Here is a 19,687-nt window from a genome sequence, read left to right as displayed (position 1 = left end):
CCTGCATCTTCTGGGCACGCTCACTGCTGTATCCAGCATGGTGCCTCTAGGGCTTCTGTCAATGCGGCCCCTGCAGATGTGGCTGAACGGGGTCGTCCTGGACCTCTCCCGGCATACTTACAGTATCTGACGGCTTCGGGTTGTGCCTCGGGGTGCCAGCAGTCTCTGTCCCAGTGGCGGAACGGGTCCTACACCGTGGCGGGTGTTCCGCTTGGCGCCCTTCCGTGTCGGAGGAAGGGGGGCGCTCCTCAACCCTTCTCCAAGTTGGGGACCTGGCAAGACCGTGCGGCTCAGGGGGTGTTGTCCCCACAGCAGTGCAGGGTCCATATCAAGGTTCTGGAGCAGATGGCTGTGTTTCTGACACTCCATGCTTTCCTTCTAGGGCTGCTGGGGAGACATATGTTGGTTCGGTCGGACAACACCACGGTTGTCTTTCACATAAATCATCAAGGGGGGTCCAGGTCTCTGAGACTACCTTGCCAGCCTCACGGCGGTCTCTGCGACTGGTGCCGTGGTAAAGGACTGGACCCTGTTCGCTGTCCTGTTTCCCATTTGCTGTCCTTCCTTCAGCGGTTGCTGGACCTGGGGAGATCCCCTTCCACTTTGAAGGTGTATGAGGCAGCCATTTCCTGTTGGCATGTCGGGTTTGGTGGTTGCTCTGTTGGCCGGCATGGGGATGTCACACTCTTCCTGAAGGGTGCCAGGCGATTGTGTCCGCCCAGGCCCCCTGTGGCCCCTGCGTGGGATTTGTCACTGGTGCTTGCGGCCCTTCAGTCTCCTGCTTTTGAGCCCGTTACGAGGATGAATCTCAAGTGGCTCTCCCTGAAAACTGCCTTTCTGTTGGCCATGGCTTCTGCTAAACGGGTGGGGGAATTGCATGCTCTGTCTGTGTCTGAGCCATGTTGTCGGTGGAACCCGGATGGCTCCGGTGTTACACTGTGGACTAATGCTTCCTTTGTTCTAAAGGTCCCTGCGGTGGCTGGCAGTATTCTGCTGCTCCGGCTTTCCCATTTTAATCCTGGTACCCCCTCTGAACCTCTTTGCCCTGTCTGAACGCTCGAGGTGTGAGTCCGCTCCACGGCACCCATTCGTCAGACTGACTGTCTCTTTGTCTGTTATGCTGGCTCTCGGAAGGGTCAGGCCCTTTCTAGACAGCAGTTGGCACGTTGGATTGTGGTGATGATCTCTGTGGCTTACTCCTTGCAGGATCGGCCCCTGCCGGGTGGCGTGCAATGTCACTCCACTAGGAGCCTGTCCATCTCATGAACTGCCATGACCGGGGTGCCTCTACAGGCCATTTGTGAAGCTGCTTCCTGGACCGAGCACCTGAGGTTGATGTTGTTGTTGTGTTCCTTTGGGTTTCTGTTGGACCCCTCAGGACCTTGTTGGTATGCATAAAGTGCTTGAAGCACCGCCTCTGGTGGTCAGTAGGGATGAAATAGAACGAAAGTTATGACTGTAACTACGGTTCTCTGAATTGCGGATGACCGCGGATGACCCCTTGGTCTCCGCGTGCTTGCGAGAAGATTATCGGGACTGACCTCCCGGTGTCATTTGACTATACTGGGCTTCTCAAAATATTAGCATATTGTGATAAAGTTCATTATTTTCCATAATGTCATGATGAAAATTTAACATTAATATATTTTAGATTCATTGCACACTAACTGAAATATTTCAGGTCTTTTATTGTCTTAATACGGATGATTTTGGCATACAGCTCATGAAAACCCAAAATTCCTATCTCACAAAATTAGCATATCATTAAAAGGGTCTCTAAACGAGCTATGAACCTAATCATCTGAATCAACGAGTTAACTCTAAACACCTGCAAAAGATTCCTGAGGCCTTTAAAACTCCCAGCCTGGTTCATCACTCAAAACACCAATCATGGGTAAGACTGCCGACCTGACTGCTGTCCAGAAGGCCACTATTGACACCCTCAAGCAAGAGGGTAAGACACAGAAAGAAATTTCTGAACGAATAGGCTGTTCCCAGAGTGCTGTATCAAGGCACCTCAGTGGGAAGTCTGTGGGAAGGAAAAAGTGTGGCAGAAAACGGTGCACAACGAGAAGAGGTGACCAGACCCTGAGGAAGACTGTGGATAAGGGCAGATTCCAGACCTTGGGGGACCTGCGGAAGCAGTGGACTGAGTCTGGAGTAGAAACATCCAGAGCCACCGTGCACAGGTGTGTGCAGGAAATGGGCTACAGGTGCCGCATTCCCCAGACCTGGGCTACAGAGAAGCAGCACTGGACTGTTGCTCAGTGGTCCAAAGTACTTTTTTCGGATGAAAGCAAATTCTGCATGTCATTCAGAAATCAAGGTGCCAGAGTCTGGAGGAAGACTGGGGAGAAGGAAATGCCAAAATGCCAGAAGTCCAGTGTCAAGTACCCACGGTCAGTGATGGTCTGGGGTGCCGTGTCAGCTGCTGGTGTTGGTCCACTGTGTTTTATCAAGGGCAGGGTCAATGCAGCTAACTATCAGGAGATTTTGGAGCACTTCATGCTTCCATCTGCTGAAAAGCTTTATGGAGATGAAGATTTCATTTTTCAGCATGACCTGGCACCTGCTCACAGTCCCAAAACCACTGGTAAATGGTTTACTGACCATGGTATCACTGTGCTCAATTGGCCTGCCAACTCTCCTGACCTGAACCCCATAGAGAATCTGTGGGATATTGTGAAGAGAACGTTGAGAGACTCAAGACCCAACACTCTGGATGATCTAAAGGCCGCTATCGAAGCATCCTGGGCCTCCATAAGACCTCAACAGTGCCACAGGCTGATTGCCTCCATGCCACGCCGCATTGAAGCAGTCATTTCTGCCAAAGGATTCCCGACCAAGTATTGAGTGCATAACTGTACATGATTATTTGAAGGTTGACGTTTTTTGTATTAAAAACACTTTTCTTTTATTGGTCGGATGAAATATGCTAATTTTGTGAGATAGGAATTTTGGGTTTTCATGAGCTGTATGCCAAAATCATCCGTATTAAGACAATAAAAGACCTGAAATATTTCAGTTAGTGTGCAATGAATCTAAAATATATGAATGTTAAATTTTCATCATTACATTATGGAAAATAATGAACTTTATCACAATATGCTAATATTTTGAGAAGGACCTGTAGACTCGCATGAGTCACCGGTAGGTCACATGTGACTATGTTATTAAATTCTCGACCTGCACATGCGCAAGAATGATCATTCAGTGCTTGAAGCACCGCCTCTGGCTGTCATCCGGAATTCATAGAACCGTAGTTACAGTCATAACTTTCGTTACATTTTCTATTTCCCACAACACAGCAAATATGAGGAGGAAGTTTCCATTTAAAAAAATGGTAGTAGCAGCGTTTTCCTGTGGGTTTACCTTTCCTCAGCAGAGGTTTGGAAGCTGATCAGAACAGATGGGAAGATAGATAGAGCTAAATACACGACAATCCTGGAAGGAAACCTGCTAGAGAACAGTCAGCTTTAACCGGGGCAGAAATGCAGTATCATTGCAGTATCAGCTACATATTCTGATTACACCCCATTAACCTACAACCTGGAAAACTTTTCCCATTGTGGAGGTATTTTACGGAAGTGACCAACTGTCGATGATGATTCTTTAAACACTTTTTGACCAAACACCATGATAAACGTGCATTTTTATGATCAGAGAATTAAAGTTATATTTTTTCTTAGGAACATTGAAAAGCAGATATTAAAAATTGGTGTTGGCTGAGAGTTAAAGAGGTCAATGACTTGAGATTTAGAAAAGTTATCAGTTTTTCAGTTTATTCACACACTAACTGACCTGCTGTTTGAGTTGGAACACTTGCAGCCGATTATATCTGACCCTCGCTGTAAAGTGTAACTGGGTATTCCTTCCAAACGACTTTGAGTTCGGCCCAATAATGCTTTTCACAGCTGATGTGTCAGATGACACAACAGAGCTGTCCAAATTTATTGGAACCCCTGGTTAATATGTGTAACAGGGCTTAAAATAAATTGTCTTCTAATCCAGAAGCATAATATCACTAAATCTTTCATTTGAGTACATTTGCTGTGGGAAACAAAAACGCAAGATTTTTTAGAACCCTTTGTTGTTAATACTTGTAAAACCCCCATTTGCCAATAAAACAGTTTTTTGTCTTCTGCTGTAACATTTGACAAGGTTGGAGCATAGAGAGAGATCTTTGTCCATTTATTGTCCTCTTCAGCTCAGGCCACAGGTTTATCTGACATGTCCATGGGAGAAAATTGATTTGTGTTTGGTAATCAATTTTTGTGTTAATTTGGGCATACTGCATGTTTTGGATCCTTGAGCCTGAAAGATCAACTGATGAACCATTTTCTAGTTACCATTTTTCACATTTCATTTTTCATTTCTACGTTTCACGGTTCACGTTTTATTTAGGTATATTACCACGCACTCCTGTAAGGCCCCAAGTGTTTTAGAAGCAATTTCCTTCTGAAATTACATAAATAAAATAAATCAAGTATAGCTCCACAGTTCTAAAGTTTAAATGCAAACATTTAGTACATGTATAAAGGTAAGACATGAAAGAATATTTTTTCCAGTGGAACCATCATTACAACTGTTACTATGTCTGTTTTATTTGTGATAAATCAAAGAAAAAATATTTTTACTAAATGAACATTGCAAAACACTGTGAAAATCCTTTTGAAAACCGAGGAGGAGCCTCAGCTTGTAACAGTTTGACTGTAACTACAGCAAATATGGACTGAATCAATTGAAGCATGTTTGTTCCACAACAATGTTAGTGGGCAATGTTCCAGGCGGAGCTGGCTGTATCGGTTATCACCTAAATCCAAATACCAGTGGGTGTATGTGTGAGTGCGCTTGTGTATATAAGTTTACTCTATAAAAAATTCAATAACTTCATCCTGCACTGCCTCAACTATCATGGAATGTACCCCAGGATCCTGTTTGGGGACTCTCAGCTCCGCCTTTATCACCATCAACCCAGACATCCTCCACCAGAAGCTCACCAGCTTCCTGATTGGCAGCAGCAGGTGACGCTGGGGAGCATCTTCACCCAGTCAAGAACCATCATCACCGGCGCCCCCTCCCCCCACAGGGGTGTGTTCTCTCCCGACTCCTCTTCTCCCTGGACACAAATGACCGAACCTCTGCTGACTAGTCTGTGATGCTCAGATGATACCACTGTCATTGGTCTGATCTAGGACAGTAACGAGTCTGCATACAGACTGGAGGTGGATCAGCTGGTTCACTAGGGCGATCAGAACCACCTGAAGCTTAACCCACTCAAGACATTGGAGAGGATGGTGGACTTCCAGAGATCTCTCCCCACACTTCCTTCCCTCACTATCCTTAACAGTACTATCTGTTGTGGATCACTTTCAGTTCCTTGGAACCATCCTTTCTCTGGACTTGAGGGGGTCCTCATGGACCACATGGACACTCTTCAGAAGGACCAGCAGAGACTGTCCTTCCTGCAGCAACGTTAGCGAGATCAGCATCTCCAGCTCCTGAGCTGCATCATAAATCCTAACAAGTAAGTTCAGGTCTCATGCCTTCATTGCTTTGCAAATATGATAAAACTGTAAATTTAGTTTTTGTGAAGGAACCATTTACCATTTGAACCCATGCAGGGTCCATTTCCTGCCAACACGGCTAACTGCAACCAAGCATCACCTTGTTGAGTTTCATAGCTTAAAACTAAATAAACACTGCCTTCTAAATAAAACTGTTCAGCTTTACAGTAATTGAAAGTTGAATTTTAAACCAGGCAACAGTTTTAATTTCAGTTGTCTTATATACATACAGACACTCTATGTCCTTTTACATCATTGCATGTAAGGATTTAACCTAAAAATAAATGACAACAAAGGATTTAAGTCCTAAATTTCTCATGTTATAAAATTTAAAAGGTACATAGAACAGGTAACTAAGCTTAAAACACTTTAAGCACAAAATGAACAATTATTCAAGCTACAACATTTTGTTTCGAAAACTGTTTTTGTTTTTGTACACTGCTTAGAAAAATCAGTGACGAACCATGCTACATGTAGACCATGTTGTAAATATGAAAAAGCTTTTTACAGTGTTCACATTTAGTACATGCATTGTATAATGATCTGAAAGAGAAACAAGCTGCTCAAAACTTTTGACTAAAAATCTAAAGAAAATCGGTTGCGCATCAGTATTCAGCCCTTTATTTTAATGTCCTTAAATAAAATCTAGTGCTACCAACTGCCTTCAGAAACCACCTCATTAGTAAAAAAAAAAGAATCTTTATGCGTGTAATTTAATCTCAGTATAAATCCAGATGTTTGTGAAGGTTTGTTAGAGACCATGAGTGAACAAACAGCATCTTGAAGACCAAGGAACACAGCAGACTCAAAGAGCTCTGTTCAATCCATCATCAGGAAATGGAAAGACCATCCACCTTAACTGACGGGCCAGGTTAGGAAAGCATTAATCCGAGAAGCAGCCAAGAGGCTCACAGTAGCTTTGGAGGAGCTGCAGGGATCCACAACTCAGGTGGGATAATCTGTTCACAGGAAACCTATTATTACTGTACCAACTTGGCTTTTGTGAAAGAGCAGCAAAAAGTCAATGCTTAAGGAAAGAAGAAGTCACATTTCCTACAACCACTGTAAGGGAAACATGCAGAAAAAGGATCCCTGGTCAGATGAGACCAAAAATGAAACTTTATATGTAGTGGGAAAATAAAAACTACACATAATCCAGGAAGACAACATCTACAATATAAAACATGATGTGGCAGCATTTTCCTGTGGGATTGCTCATCTTCAGCAGAGGTGCGAAAGCTGATGTGAGCTGATGGGAGGATGGATGGAGCAACATACAGGACAATCCTGGAGGCAGCAGCATACTTAAGACTGTGGCAGAGGTTCACCTTCCAGCATGGTGTCACTAAACACAATAAATGTGTGGAAAGGTGGTTCTAAAAAGTACTGACTTAGGTGGCTAAATATAAAATGTGCCACATTTTAGGTCTGTGTTTTGTAAAAAACATAAATCATTTGTTTCCACATCACAATTTAGGCACCACTTTGTGTTGTTCTAACACATGACGTCCAGACAGTAGGCAGTAAGAGTGATGTGGTATAAAACTCCACAGCAAGTATATGGTGTGTATTGTGGGTTCAACAAAGCACTTCATGTGATGTACACACAGTGCCATTGTATAATGTACTTCATAAATTCAGCCCTTTTTCTTTACAGTCGTTATAGTATCAGTGTCAGTATGAGGTTCAGTGTTTTAGCCAAGGACACATGGAGGAGCTTGGAATTAAATCATCAACCACTCCGCCATATACTTCCCAGTTGAAGTAGTCCTGTCCTGCTGAGGCCCACAATTAGGAGACTACTTGATTTCTCCCTGGAAGTGAGTGAAAACTGCTCTGAAATGTGTTTCTCTGTGGTTCCCAATCAGCTGCAGTCCAGCCAGATCAAGTGAGCTGCGATGGAGGTCACAGATGAGCATTCGTTAGCCGTTGTCTAACTTGGACAGGAATTTCTTCATCCTGTTAAAATGACAACATGTTTGTTTTTAGTTACTGCCTACAGTGCTAATGAAAAGTTTAAAAGCACTGATTATTTACGTGAAATCATTTTGGCTCTTAAGGATGCATTTGAAGCATTCTTTTTGTAGGCTGGAATGATTATACTGTGCAGACGGAAACACCCAACCATCAACCATGTAACACCAGCTGTCCCTCTCAGAGAAACATAAATGGGTTATGATGTTTGCGAACAACCCAGGATCCACCAAAGCTTATTGTGAACTGACACAGTATACACTATGCTTTAATAAGGTCATGTCTGTGCCAGGAGGCCAACCAACTTAAATGAACGCTAACATTTCTGATAACAAGAGTGGTCAAATGTCCAGAATCAATTGCTGCTGGAAGCTTGTTCATTTTGGTGCCTCGCCTGCAGGAACATGGACACTACTCTGGTCTGTTGTGGTGAAGAAAGCTCAGTCCTCTTATCCTCTGTATCAAAAGGGATCTGTTCAGGTGGTTCGGGCATCTGATCAGAAACATTTTGGATTTTAAATATTCATACAGAGTTGTTTCTGTTTATAATCATTCAGCACACAAAAAGAAAAGTTCAAAAGCTTCCTTACAGGCCCAAAATGAATTAAACCTGCAAGCAGCATTGAAGGCCCTCGTGTGATTTGGCGTTTCTTTGGGAAAGTTTTTGCATTTTTTTCACTTTGGCCGCAAACGACATTTTCGTGCCCCGGCCACACCCCCTGAACATGGCCGAAAACTCACGATTTTGATAACTTTTAATCCCCCATGCCTTATCAGCATATTGACCAAATATGAAGCCGATAGCTCAAAATCCCTAAAAGGAGTTCGTTAAAGTTCGAGGTGAGTAAAAGTGAACAACGGGCAAAAATTAGCCTTTGACCCAAAATGGCCGACTTCCTGTGCGTTTTAGGGCATACCCCAAGAGACTTTTTTTCTAGGTTTGAGGAGCTCTACCTGTGTGCCAAATTTCAGATCTCTACAACTTACGGTTCGGCCTATCTCACGTTTGGGGGCGTGGCTGAGTGGTTTGGCCACGCCCACTGACGACGACATTACGGAACAAGAATTTCATGCGGGGGACAATTTTGGGTAAAATCGTGTGCATTTTGGCGCTTGGCAAAGTCCCCAAATTGCCCCGCAAAGCCGCAACCGAATAATAGGAAATCCCACGATTACAATAGGCCCTTGCAGCCTTCCTGCACGGGCCTAAAAAGGACATTCTCACCCAGGAATGAGTGTATACATACACTCATTCTTGTATGTTTGTAAAACGCATTATGGAACCGGCCTTTTACATGATGATGTAATGCTCACAGTTTCAGCAGTCTCCTCTTCGTCTGTGTGTTCACCGGCAGGAGTGAATGCCTCAAAGTCAGATAAAGCACTTTCTACTGCCTCCTCATCATAGTCTGTCTGGTACTCATCAGATAGCTCTTCTGAAAGCACGTGAAACCAGGAACAGCGTAAGTACGATTGTTCACAGCTTTTTAAAGAGACCTTAGAACACAACACTTCAACTGGAAACAATAACATTTCAGAAGCAAATTAAGGTTTAAATGTTTATCTCATTATGTGATGGTTTTGTATATTTTACAACTGACTCACCATCTATCAAAGCATTCTTCACAGGTTCAATTCTTGACACAATCTCTGCCAGGTCAGTGAAGGAGGCGTTTGGACATGTGACCACCTGGAAGACACCATCATATCAGTGGGAAAGTCATAATTTGTGGATTTATGATCCTAACAGGCCATTGAAATGCTCCTTGTGGTCCAACAGGTCACCCACCAACTGAAGGCAGAGCACAGAAGTTTCTGTGTTCATGCTGACAAAATTAGCATTGTTTTAGATGTCTGTGCATAGCAATCAGATCCATAATATTTAATTTTATATGTAATTTTGCTACCAAGAATACTATATGTGATGGAAATATTTTTCTGGATCATCAAAAACTTAATTCTGAGGGGTTCAGCTGCAGCGAAGAAGGCTGCAGTCCAGCAAGTGCAAGGACCATCGACCCCTGAGGAGTGTGCTACAGAATCATGTCACCACAAGTGCAGAGCTTGTTTGACACTGGCAGTAAGGATAATTGCAATTTTACGATTGATCTCCCCTGATTGGTGATCAGCGCGTCAGACATTAAAAACACAATCTTTATCCTAATAGAGAGTTCTGTTCGATCTGTCTAAGGGAAACAGAAAGGGACTGATGTTAGTAATGCTAACCATGGTAGCCACATTAATCTTGCTTAACCTGAATATACACTGCTCAAAAAAATAAAGGGAACACTTAAACAACACAAAATAACTCCAAGTAAATCAAACTTCTGTGAAATCAAACTGTCCACCTAGGAAGCAACACTGATTGACAATCAATTTCACAGCTGTAGTGCAAATGGAATAGACATCAGGGGGAAATCTTTGGCGATTAGCAAGACACACTCAATAAAGGAGTGGTTCTGCAGGAGGGGACCACAGACCACTTCTCAGTACCTATGCTTTCTGGCTGATGTTTTGGTCACTTTTGAATGTTGGTGGTGCTTTCACACTTGTGGGAGCATGAAACGGACTCTACAACTCACACAAGTGGCTCAGGTAGTGCAGCTCATCCAGGATGGCACATCAATGGGAGCTGTGGCAAGAAGGTGTGCTGTGTCTGTCAGCGTAGTGTCCAGAGCCTGGAGGCGCTACCAGGAGACAGGCCAGTACACCAGGAGATGTGGAGGAGGCTGTAGGAGGGCAACAACCCGGCAGCAGGACCGCTACCTCTGCCTTTGTGCAAGGAGGAACAGGAGGAGCACTGTCAGAGCCCTGCAAAATGACCTCCAACAGGCCACAAATGTGCATCTGTCTGCACAAATGGTTAGAAACCGACTCTATGAGGATGGCATGAGGGTCCGACGTCCACAAATGGGGGTTGTGCTCACAGCCCAACACCATGCAGGACGCTTGGCATTTGCCAGAGAACACCAGGATTGACAAATTCACCACTGGTGCCCCGTGCTCTTCACAGATGAAAGCAGGTTCACACTGAGCATATGTGACAGACGTGACAGAGTCTGGAGACACCGTGGAGAGAGATCTGTTGCCTGCAACATCCTTCAGCATGACCGGTTTGGCAGTGGGTCAGTAATGGTGTGGGGTGGCATTTATTTGTAAGGCTGTGTGGCCCTCCCTGTGCTCACCAGAGGTAGCCTGACTGCCATTAGGTATCGAGATGAGATCCTCAGACCCCAGCTAAAGCCACTATGAGAAGGTCTGAAATCAATAACAGCAAAGTCAGCCATAAAATGTTTACCTCTAACGTTTAACTCAGAAGCGTTTTGTTTTTACTTCACCAACTTTTCACTGCTAAAACCTGTCTGTAGGTAACCAAAATACCAGAACACAATGAGGAAAGTAGACAACTTGACATAATATCAAATAGAAAACATAATTCAAAATAATCTGCCAGCTACAGCTGTGATGTGTTGTCACTCACATGTCCAGTTTTAGTTTTATGAAACTCCTCCTGATGTCTGTCCTTCAGCATGCTGTCCACCACTCCGCTGCGGTGCCACACGTCAAACAGAGTCTTTCCATGCTGGTATCCCACCTCCTAAAGTCAGACCACAGCAAGTTCACGTTGAGCTTCAAACACTCATATTCAGAATAGCATCCAGAAAGTGCAGGAAGAAGAGCAAAACTCACAGCAATCTCATCGAATTTGCCAAAATCGAGCGTGCCATAACGATCGATGGGCGGCCGGATGTACTCGCAGTAATCGCTGTGTTTGACCACCTCCAGCTGCCTCACACAGCAGACATAGGCGAGTCGTGTTTGGATTTCGGCCATGTTCAGAACCTGGAAAGATGAGGCAGTTAATACCATCTAGAGAGTTGTCTCTCTAGAGTTATTTATTTACAGTTTCCAATTAAAACCAATTACAGCAGGTCAGTGACATGGCTGGAGTACCTTGACTTTTTCAGCTAGTGGGTTTAATCTTTTCCACAGCAGCCACCAGCCGCTCAGACTGTCGCCATAGTTGGTCAGACTGGTTTCATTCCGGCTTCCAACATCAATGGCAATGACAACCTTGGCACCCATGGAGCGAGCCACATCAGCTGAACATGAGAAATAAGAGAAGCACTCCCCCAATTATACTACAAATGTTATTATAAACTCACAATTGTGTTCTATTGATTATAAATCAGGATGTTTCCATGTTTAGCTCTGATTGTTTCTGGACAAATCCTAAATATGTTAGAAACTGAGTTTTGAGGTGCCATGTGCTTGTCCGGTGTATACCATTCAACATTAAAAACAACCGTCCTTTTGTCTTTTTATAGGACCACAGTTTATTTTATGTTTTTTCTTTTTGTTCTAGTTCTTGATGTTCAGTGGAAACTCCTACAGTAGGTGGTCAGTAGGTGTACAAGAATGGCGGTTTAATGTGTGTAAGCATGCATGCAAAAATGCTGTGTGTAGAAGAAAACTAATACAGCCTTTTGCCCTGAACATACCATCCCCATAGTGAAACATGGTGGTGGGTGCATGATGCTGTGGGAATGCTTTTCTTGCAGCAGGGAAAGAGTTTCTAGTCTAAGGATTGGATGATCAATGGAGCCAAAGGTAGGAGAGACATCTTAAAAAAGACGTAAACTGTTGCCGCAGCAAAAAGCCAGTCAAAAAAAATTGTAGAGCACAACGTTTTAATATAAAAAATGTAAAATCCAAAGCATCTGTTTCCTTCCAGTCCACACTTATTCTACTCTGCAATGGTCTGTCACGTCCAGACGTTTGCAAGGCGCTCGACATGTTTGTGTTCTGCAGTCAGTGAACACAGTTCCTAGAGTATGCAGATTACATACGACTGACGTGTGGTGTAATTTTAAGACAGTTTATTAACACAGAGCTTGAGTACAGTGTCATTAAAACCCAGAGGAAGCTGTGAAGCTCGCTACCCGCTGCATGATTCTCACCAGGAAGGTTGTTAATGTACCCTCCATCCATGAGTAAGTGTCCATCTTTGGGATCACAGAGAGGCGGCAGGTAACCAGACAGTGACATACTGGCACGGACATAACGCCAAAGTGAACCTGAGCAGAAGAAGAGTCAGTTGTGGGTTTCAAAACGGGTAAGAAAAAAAACAGGAAAATGAAAAGGAAAAAACACGCAGGGAAAACATTCACTCTGATGAATGGTGAAATCTCTTGCGTTCTCAGTCAGAAAAATAAAAAAAGCTAAACATCAATTAATAAAATGAGTCATTAACTTGTTTTAATGTTTTCTATTTCAAATTTTAAAACATTGTTTTTTTACCGTGTTCCTGAATGTTGCTATTTCAATTTAGTTTGAACTAGATTCACATTCCAAACACAGCAGAATGGGAGACACAAATGAGGTTTACCTAAAATAAGTGAACTAAAACGTTGTTGAATCTATTTTTGGGCTCACATTTACTAACCAAGCAGCATCACAATCAGCTCTGTTTGCACTCTCCTCTATCCTCTGACTCATTGGTGCAACTGAAAATAACTGTAGGTGGACATCTTCTCAATGTTATTCTCTGAAGATTTTACCCCAGAAGAAAAAAAAAACTGTAGTTAATTGTTTTTAAAGAAACCGAGCATCGACGTCCTGATTTCACACACCATCAGTGTGAACTCTCATGGAGGAAGCGGTGATATCTGTTGTTATGGTGAAGTATGGTAACCATAGGTCCTTTCAGTGGAGAGGTGACAAAAACAGAAAAACAGAAAACAGGAAATTAGTATTTCTAATAAATGTGTCTTTTACAACAATATTCCAAAAAGTCTTTATAGAGCAACCAGTGAAAGCAGGTTTTTCCTCACAGCATGTATTACCACATCACACTCAGAAGTCTAAAGCAGGGTTAGGTTCTTAAACAATATCCCAATCTTTGCAAATAGACTATTCATCATAGCTGGTAACTCTGGAAAGGCTGCAGAGATCATCAGCTCAGGTGGAGTGGCTAAAGGAAAACCGTTGCTGAAGGAAAGCCATCAGAAGCCTTGTTTGTAATTAGTTTTTCTCGATATACAGTTTTTAATTTTCTTATGTCACTAACAAGGCACATCACAGTGAACACCCCAAATCTAAGGTGAAAAATGGTGGTGGCAGAATCATGCTTTGGAGATGTATATCTTCAGAACAGACAGGTAAGCTGGTCAGAGTTGATGGGGAAATCCTGGAGGTAAACCTGATAGAGGCTGCAGAAGACCTGAGACTGGGTTGGAGGTTCACCTTCTAGAAGCACAATGACTACTGTCAGAGCTACAATGTAAAGAATATTCATGTTTTAGAATGTCCCAGTCAAAGTCCAGATCTAAATCCAATTGACAATCAGTAGCAAGAGTTCAAAATTGAGGTTCAGACGCTCCAGTCTGACTGAGCTTTGGCTATTTTGTAAAGAAGAAGTGATATATGTATCAGTTTCTAGATGAGCAAAGCTGATAGATTTATATCCTGCTATTATATATCCCTTCACACTGTATAAAAAAGCCTGGTACACTCTTCATGACCTGCATGACACTTTAGTAGTATATAGCTGGATTGTGGTAAATTTTCAAAAACATTGTTCAACAAATCATATAGACTATAGGTGGCTGAAAACAAATACACTCCACACTGTTCAGATTCTTATCAGTAAAGAAAACATTGAAAACCATTTCACTTCCAATTCATAAGTATGCACTATTTTTCATTAATCTGTCAAATAAAAGCCCTATAAAAACGTACATTGAAATTTACAAAATATGAAAAAGTTCAAAGGGTGCAAATAGTTTTGCACCTCACTCTATGTAGTTTGGGAGAATACTTCTCCTCTAAAACTTTGCTGTCCTCGCTATTCATGTTCCCTATCTTTGCAGAGGTGTGGTGTTCAGAAACCTACCTCAATCTGTTTGTCCTTGAAGACAGAGCTAATACTGTAGTTAAAGGAGGCTCCAGAAAACATGGAGGTAACAGGGTAGGTAAGATCCAAAATCTTCTTAAAGTAAGACGTCATACCCTAGACAAAACCAGAATGAGGGGAAGGAAGTAAGGAGAATAGGTCAATAATAAGAAACAAGGTTTTCCAAAGTATTTTCCTTTTGCTAAAAAGAAATCAAAACATGCAAACAATCAACAATATGAAAAGGTCTCAGAAATTTGAAATAAAAATGTATTAGGTGAACACACCATGGCCCACTCCCGAGCCCGGACCCTCATCCGACTGCTGCTCTTTTCCTCAGCATACAGAGCTCCCATGAAGGAGCCAATAGAGGTACCGCCCACCACATCCACAGGGATTCCTGCTTCATTCAGCGCCCGCAGAATGCCGATCTGAGAGCAGCCTCTGAAAACAGATCCATGCAGTGTCAATGTGAAGCTGAACAAAACGTCCGTGTCATATTTAGAATTAATTCAAGAGAAACGTTTCTGTAATTATCATTGATTGATCATGGGATAAACCTTTCAGAAACCACTACTCCAACTGATCCTAATTACATCAGAACAAATTACTTATTTCCTGTACTGCATGGACTGTAGTACTGAGCAATGGTATGATATAAGGATAACAGTCATGGTGGAAAGTTATAACACCCTCTTTCAGTCCCAAAGTTGTACACATCAGGGACTTAGAAACCCCCAATTAGAAACACCCATTCTGTGCATCCCAACAACACATACTTTAAGGTAAACTAAACCGAAATGCAGAAGCAATGTGAGAAAAGCCAAGTTTCTTCTATGATCCAATAAGTGGGAAATAATTATCTTCTGTATCACTTCAACAGGTTCTCACACCACTGAGGAGGTGTTTCACCTTCCAAGCACAGCATTTGATCCAAGGAAGATCTGCAAATCCATGAATCTTGTCTTTGTTGTAATTTGGTTGTATATTTGCTGCTGTTGAGTTTAGAATCATAGTCCTTACAGACACACAGATGTGGCCAGTACAATGAATGCAAGGTAACCAGGTCGTGTGGCTGCAAAACAAGGCCCAAACCATTACCTCTCCACCACCATGCCTGACAGTAGGTTTGACTTGGTGCACCGTTCCTGATGTCTTACCTCCTTGGTAAGTGTAAACACACCTGATTGGTCCAGAGCAGCAGACTAATAAAATTTCAGCTCACTTTTGGTAAGGATCAGTTAATCAGTGCATTTGATTTGTACTATCTGTCTCAGAGTCATTTAACTCCAGTAGAAGGAGTAATATTATATGTCCCTTCACCCTGTATAAAAGGGTCTCTTCTTGACCTACATGACCCTTTAGTAGTATGTGGCTGGATCGTGGTAAATTTTAAACTTCTTCCCTGCATATTTTTCCCAATACATGTTCCTGCACCCTCACCATGGTTTATATATCTGCTGAATTCCCCTATGTATATGGGAGGTATTTAGGTCACCAAACGTAGTTTCAGTTTTACAGTGCAGAGGGAAACATCAAAAGTATTTTCAGCAGCAGCATCAGAACATGAGAAAAATGTTTCTGTTTGGAACCTCAACTGTTATTTCTGTTTTTTTCCTTCCCATCCTTTAAGTGCTTTGTAGAGACTGTGGATTGGTCGTTCCAGCTTTTAGTTATGTAGCACGCAGCGCAATCCAACTGTTGCTTGGGAAATGGTGTGATGCAATAACTTACTGGGAGTATGGGAGCAGAATGCTGGCAGAGCTGTACCCTAGGCGTGATGCTAGTACAGACGCTAATTCTTTAAATCTTCTATGACCGAGCCCTTACTGGTGAACGTGGGACCCAAGTCATGGATGGAGGATAATAAAACACCAGGACCTTATTATGAAGGTTTTTGTGCACATTTAAAATTGTTCATAACCAATTAAGTGTAAGCGGGAGCCCGATGAGTTTTAGAGCACCCCTTAGAGCTTTCCAAGACCCAGCAGATGTTTTACATAGCAGGTTTAATTGTGGGATCTTCATCGAATATGGAAAGGATTTAAAAACCATTTGAGGTTCCGTTCCTACATTTTTAAAGTCTTTTGAGCAAAAGATGCTGTTTTATTGTCCTGATATGTAAAACCTTTGACTGAGGGCACTGCATTAGGCAAACACAATCATAAAATTACTGCACCTCATTATAAAGCAAATGGAAAAGTAAATATATATACTACTACGCTTTTGCTTTTTTGCCCCAGTTGTTTTAAATCAAACAAATTTTAATACCAGGCAAAGAATGAGGCAATACAAGACACAATTTCCATATTTATTTATGAATGGAAAACTTTATCCAAACCAACCTGGCAATGTGTGAGATTAAAACTGAGCCTCTCTTTGAATCAAGAATGAACTTTGATTAACCTCATTTTTTAACATTTAATTTCACTAGCCACACCTGACCTGATTATAAAAAGCAACACATCAGGCCCTGATCTAAAGAAACTCAACAACAGATGAGAAATAAAGTCTCTGATGTCTATCCTTGTGGAAAGGGTTACAAAGACATTCTTGAGGCTTTGGGACTCCTTGGAACCACATGAAATGGAGGTGAACCTTCCTAGGGGTGGATGGCCTGACAACATTAATCCTAGGGAGCATCAATGATTCATCCATGAGGTCACAAATGAACCCAGAACAACATCTTAAGTACCACCAGCCTCACTCACCTCAGTGAAGGTCAGTGAACAGAGACTAGGCAAAAATAGCCATGGTGAGAGCTTTAAGGTCAAAATGCAAAGCACAACAAGTCTACCTTAGAATGGCTCAATAAAGTCAGAACCTAATCCAATGAGACGCAGAGCAATGGCTCCAACTGGTTGTTCAAACTGATTCAAAATTTTCCCGCAGTGACGTAAAACTCTCCTTGCCAGTGCCAAGGGTGCCACAACCAGTTATTAGGTTTAGAAGCCGGCTATCTTTTCACACAGGACCAGGTGGTTCAGATAGCTTTATTCCCTCAATAAATGAAATCATCATTTGAAAACATAACTTTTAATTTACTCAGCTTATTTTTGTCTGATATTAAAATTTGCTTCATGATATGAAACTTTCAAGTATAACAAAAAAGCAAAAAGTGAAGAAATCTGTAGGCAAATACTTTTCAATGCAAATACCCAAAAACATCTCAAGTATTGACTTAATAAAACTAACACAGGCCCTCACATAGACATCATAGATCAAGATCACCATTGTGTTTAACACATATGTGACTGCTGGGTTCCTAGGTGGTCACCAAGTAGAATACAAGCCCTACCTTGTCAGAGCTCCAGGAAAAGCCAGAGCAGTGAAGACAAAAACAGATCAAACACAAAACAAACAGGGTCATTATAATGTGATCCACACGAATTTAAGCAAACAATGACTGTCCTCATAAACTGTTTTTGAGAAAGATTCAGCTACCTATGAAATGCTCAGCAATCTGCCCCTGTAAAGCTCCAATAGGTTCAGGGTCATATCAAAAATTTCATCCTCCTACCAGGGGTACTTTTCTACCCTGGTAATTCTTTAATTCTGGCAGCAGAGGGTCAGGAAAAGAAATGTACTCAGGAGAAGGTTCCTGAAGGGAAAATGTGCCTTATTGTTGTGTTTAATGAATCAGTACCTGGCGCCCCCTCCACCCAGAACCAAGGCTATGCTGTTTCCAGTCAGAATCCGGGCCAGGCGAGAGAAGTCAGAGTGACGATCTGGACATTTTTCAAACACACGCTGGTACAGCTCTCTCTGCAAGATAGGAACAACCTTCAGGATAGAAAAAGGCTCACCGGGTCAGAACCGCCTCAAAGCCACTGAGTGTTTAGTACCAGCTTTGGTAAACTCCTCCTGGAGAACACGCGGCGGGGGCAGGACAGGTGATGGTGTTTGGAGATCCAGCTCCTCATGTTCAGCCACTCCGTGGTCCCGCTGGGAGGCGGGCCATCCTCCCTGTGCAGCAACACCAGCTGCTTTTGAGCCCGCACAGAACTGCTCTCCAACATTCGCTCCAACTACAGGAGGGGAGAGTTTTTATGAGGCATAAAACAAATATGCTCTACTAAACATCAAACACAATACAATACATTTATATCTTCACTAAACTGATGGCATCTCTATAATGACTAACCAGAACCAGCTCATCTTTTCAGAATCTTCCCTTGAATTACTGAGATTTAGGGACAACCCAAAAGCCACTGCTCCATGTGTTCCCCAGATAAGCGATGCACAGGCTATTAATGTAATATAAAAGAAGACATCATTGATGAGATTGAGCCACCATCTTCTATTGCTCCATAGTCCAGTTTAGAAGCTCACATGTCCATTGTTGGAGTTTCTGGTAGTGGAAAGGGGTCAGCAAGGGCATCATGACTGGTCTGTAGCTATGCAGCTCAACACACAAGAAACTGTGATGGTCTGTTTATTCGGACACCTTCCTATCAGAACCACCATTAACATTTTCAGCAGTCTGAGCTAAAGTGGTCTGTCGGTGGATCGGACCACACAGGCAAGCTGTGGTGCCATGATGAAGAAATTATGAATGTTATTCACTTCACTGGAATCATATTGTAGAAGAAAATGAATGCGGGAGCATTCACACTGACCTCACCCACAGTGGGCTCCTGTTCACCCAGCCCCACAATGATGATGCAGTCAGCCTGGCGGATGCAACGTTGGGTCCAGGGTGTGAGGCTGGAGTCGGACTGGTAGAGGACTATACGGTGGATGTCTTCCTGCTGGCCGAGCCAGCTGGACAGACGGTACGCGTGCACACTTTAAAATACGGCATGCAAAGAAACAGTTCATCAGGTTAAATGAAGCTCTGTGAATTTGGTCAGGAAAAACTACACAAAGAACTACCTCTATCTAACTTTTGTGAGCGATTGGAGAAAATGCGAGAGAATAAAACTTGTCTGCTCATAAAGCAAGCATAGTTTTACTCTGTGTTTTTATGTCTTGCACCATTGCATCAGAATTCATATAATCACTGACTTACCTGTCCAGCGCAGCACAGCCCAATCTCTGTTTGATGATGTCACTCGTCAGCAGTAAGGTAGGGCCTAGTAGATAACATGACCAAAAAAAACTAGTAGTAAGACCCTTGGAGCTAATAAAAAGCTCTTGAAACAAACAATGTGCTAAAAAAACATTCTGCATGTAAAAACATTTGCAGACAAAGACTTTTATTTCCATTAACGGTCTTGCTCTCTCAAAATTAAAAGGCTATTTACTTCCT

At 42.6% G+C, this 19,687-nt stretch overlaps 1 protein-coding gene across 1 annotated transcript in view; it reads right to left on the bottom strand.

Annotated features, from left to right (window-relative positions):
• Nucleotides 1-7,227: 7,227 nt before the first annotated feature.
• pnpla7b (patatin-like phospholipase domain containing 7b) overlaps nt 7,228-19,687 on the bottom strand; it is a 55,402-nt gene continuing 42,942 nt past the window's right edge. The window contains exons 22-35 of the mRNA XM_047381929.1: nt 19,448-19,511; nt 19,056-19,224; nt 18,282-18,464; nt 18,083-18,201; nt 14,724-14,880; nt 14,437-14,553; nt 13,175-13,244; nt 12,503-12,619; nt 11,496-11,644; nt 11,232-11,384; nt 11,023-11,139; nt 9,147-9,231; nt 8,856-8,977; nt 7,228-7,526 (exon numbers count right to left, since the gene is read on the bottom strand). Of these exons, the coding sequence (XP_047237885.1) occupies nt 7,473-7,526; nt 8,856-8,977; nt 9,147-9,231; nt 11,023-11,139; nt 11,232-11,384; nt 11,496-11,644; nt 12,503-12,619; nt 13,175-13,244; nt 14,437-14,553; nt 14,724-14,880; nt 18,083-18,201; nt 18,282-18,464; nt 19,056-19,224; nt 19,448-19,511 (1,676 nt within the window). The 3' untranslated portion in view covers nt 7,228-7,472. The remainder of the gene's footprint in view (nt 7,527-8,855; nt 8,978-9,146; nt 9,232-11,022; nt 11,140-11,231; nt 11,385-11,495; nt 11,645-12,502; nt 12,620-13,174; nt 13,245-14,436; nt 14,554-14,723; nt 14,881-18,082; nt 18,202-18,281; nt 18,465-19,055; nt 19,225-19,447; nt 19,512-19,687) is intronic.

This window comes from Girardinichthys multiradiatus, chromosome 12 (genome assembly GCF_021462225.1).
Source record: "Girardinichthys multiradiatus isolate DD_20200921_A chromosome 12, DD_fGirMul_XY1, whole genome shotgun sequence".
In the NCBI taxonomy this organism is placed as follows: domain Eukaryota; kingdom Metazoa; phylum Chordata; class Actinopteri; order Cyprinodontiformes; family Goodeidae; genus Girardinichthys; species Girardinichthys multiradiatus.
Note: the sequence above shows the minus strand (reverse complement) of the source record. Positions and strands in the feature narration are given on the sequence as shown.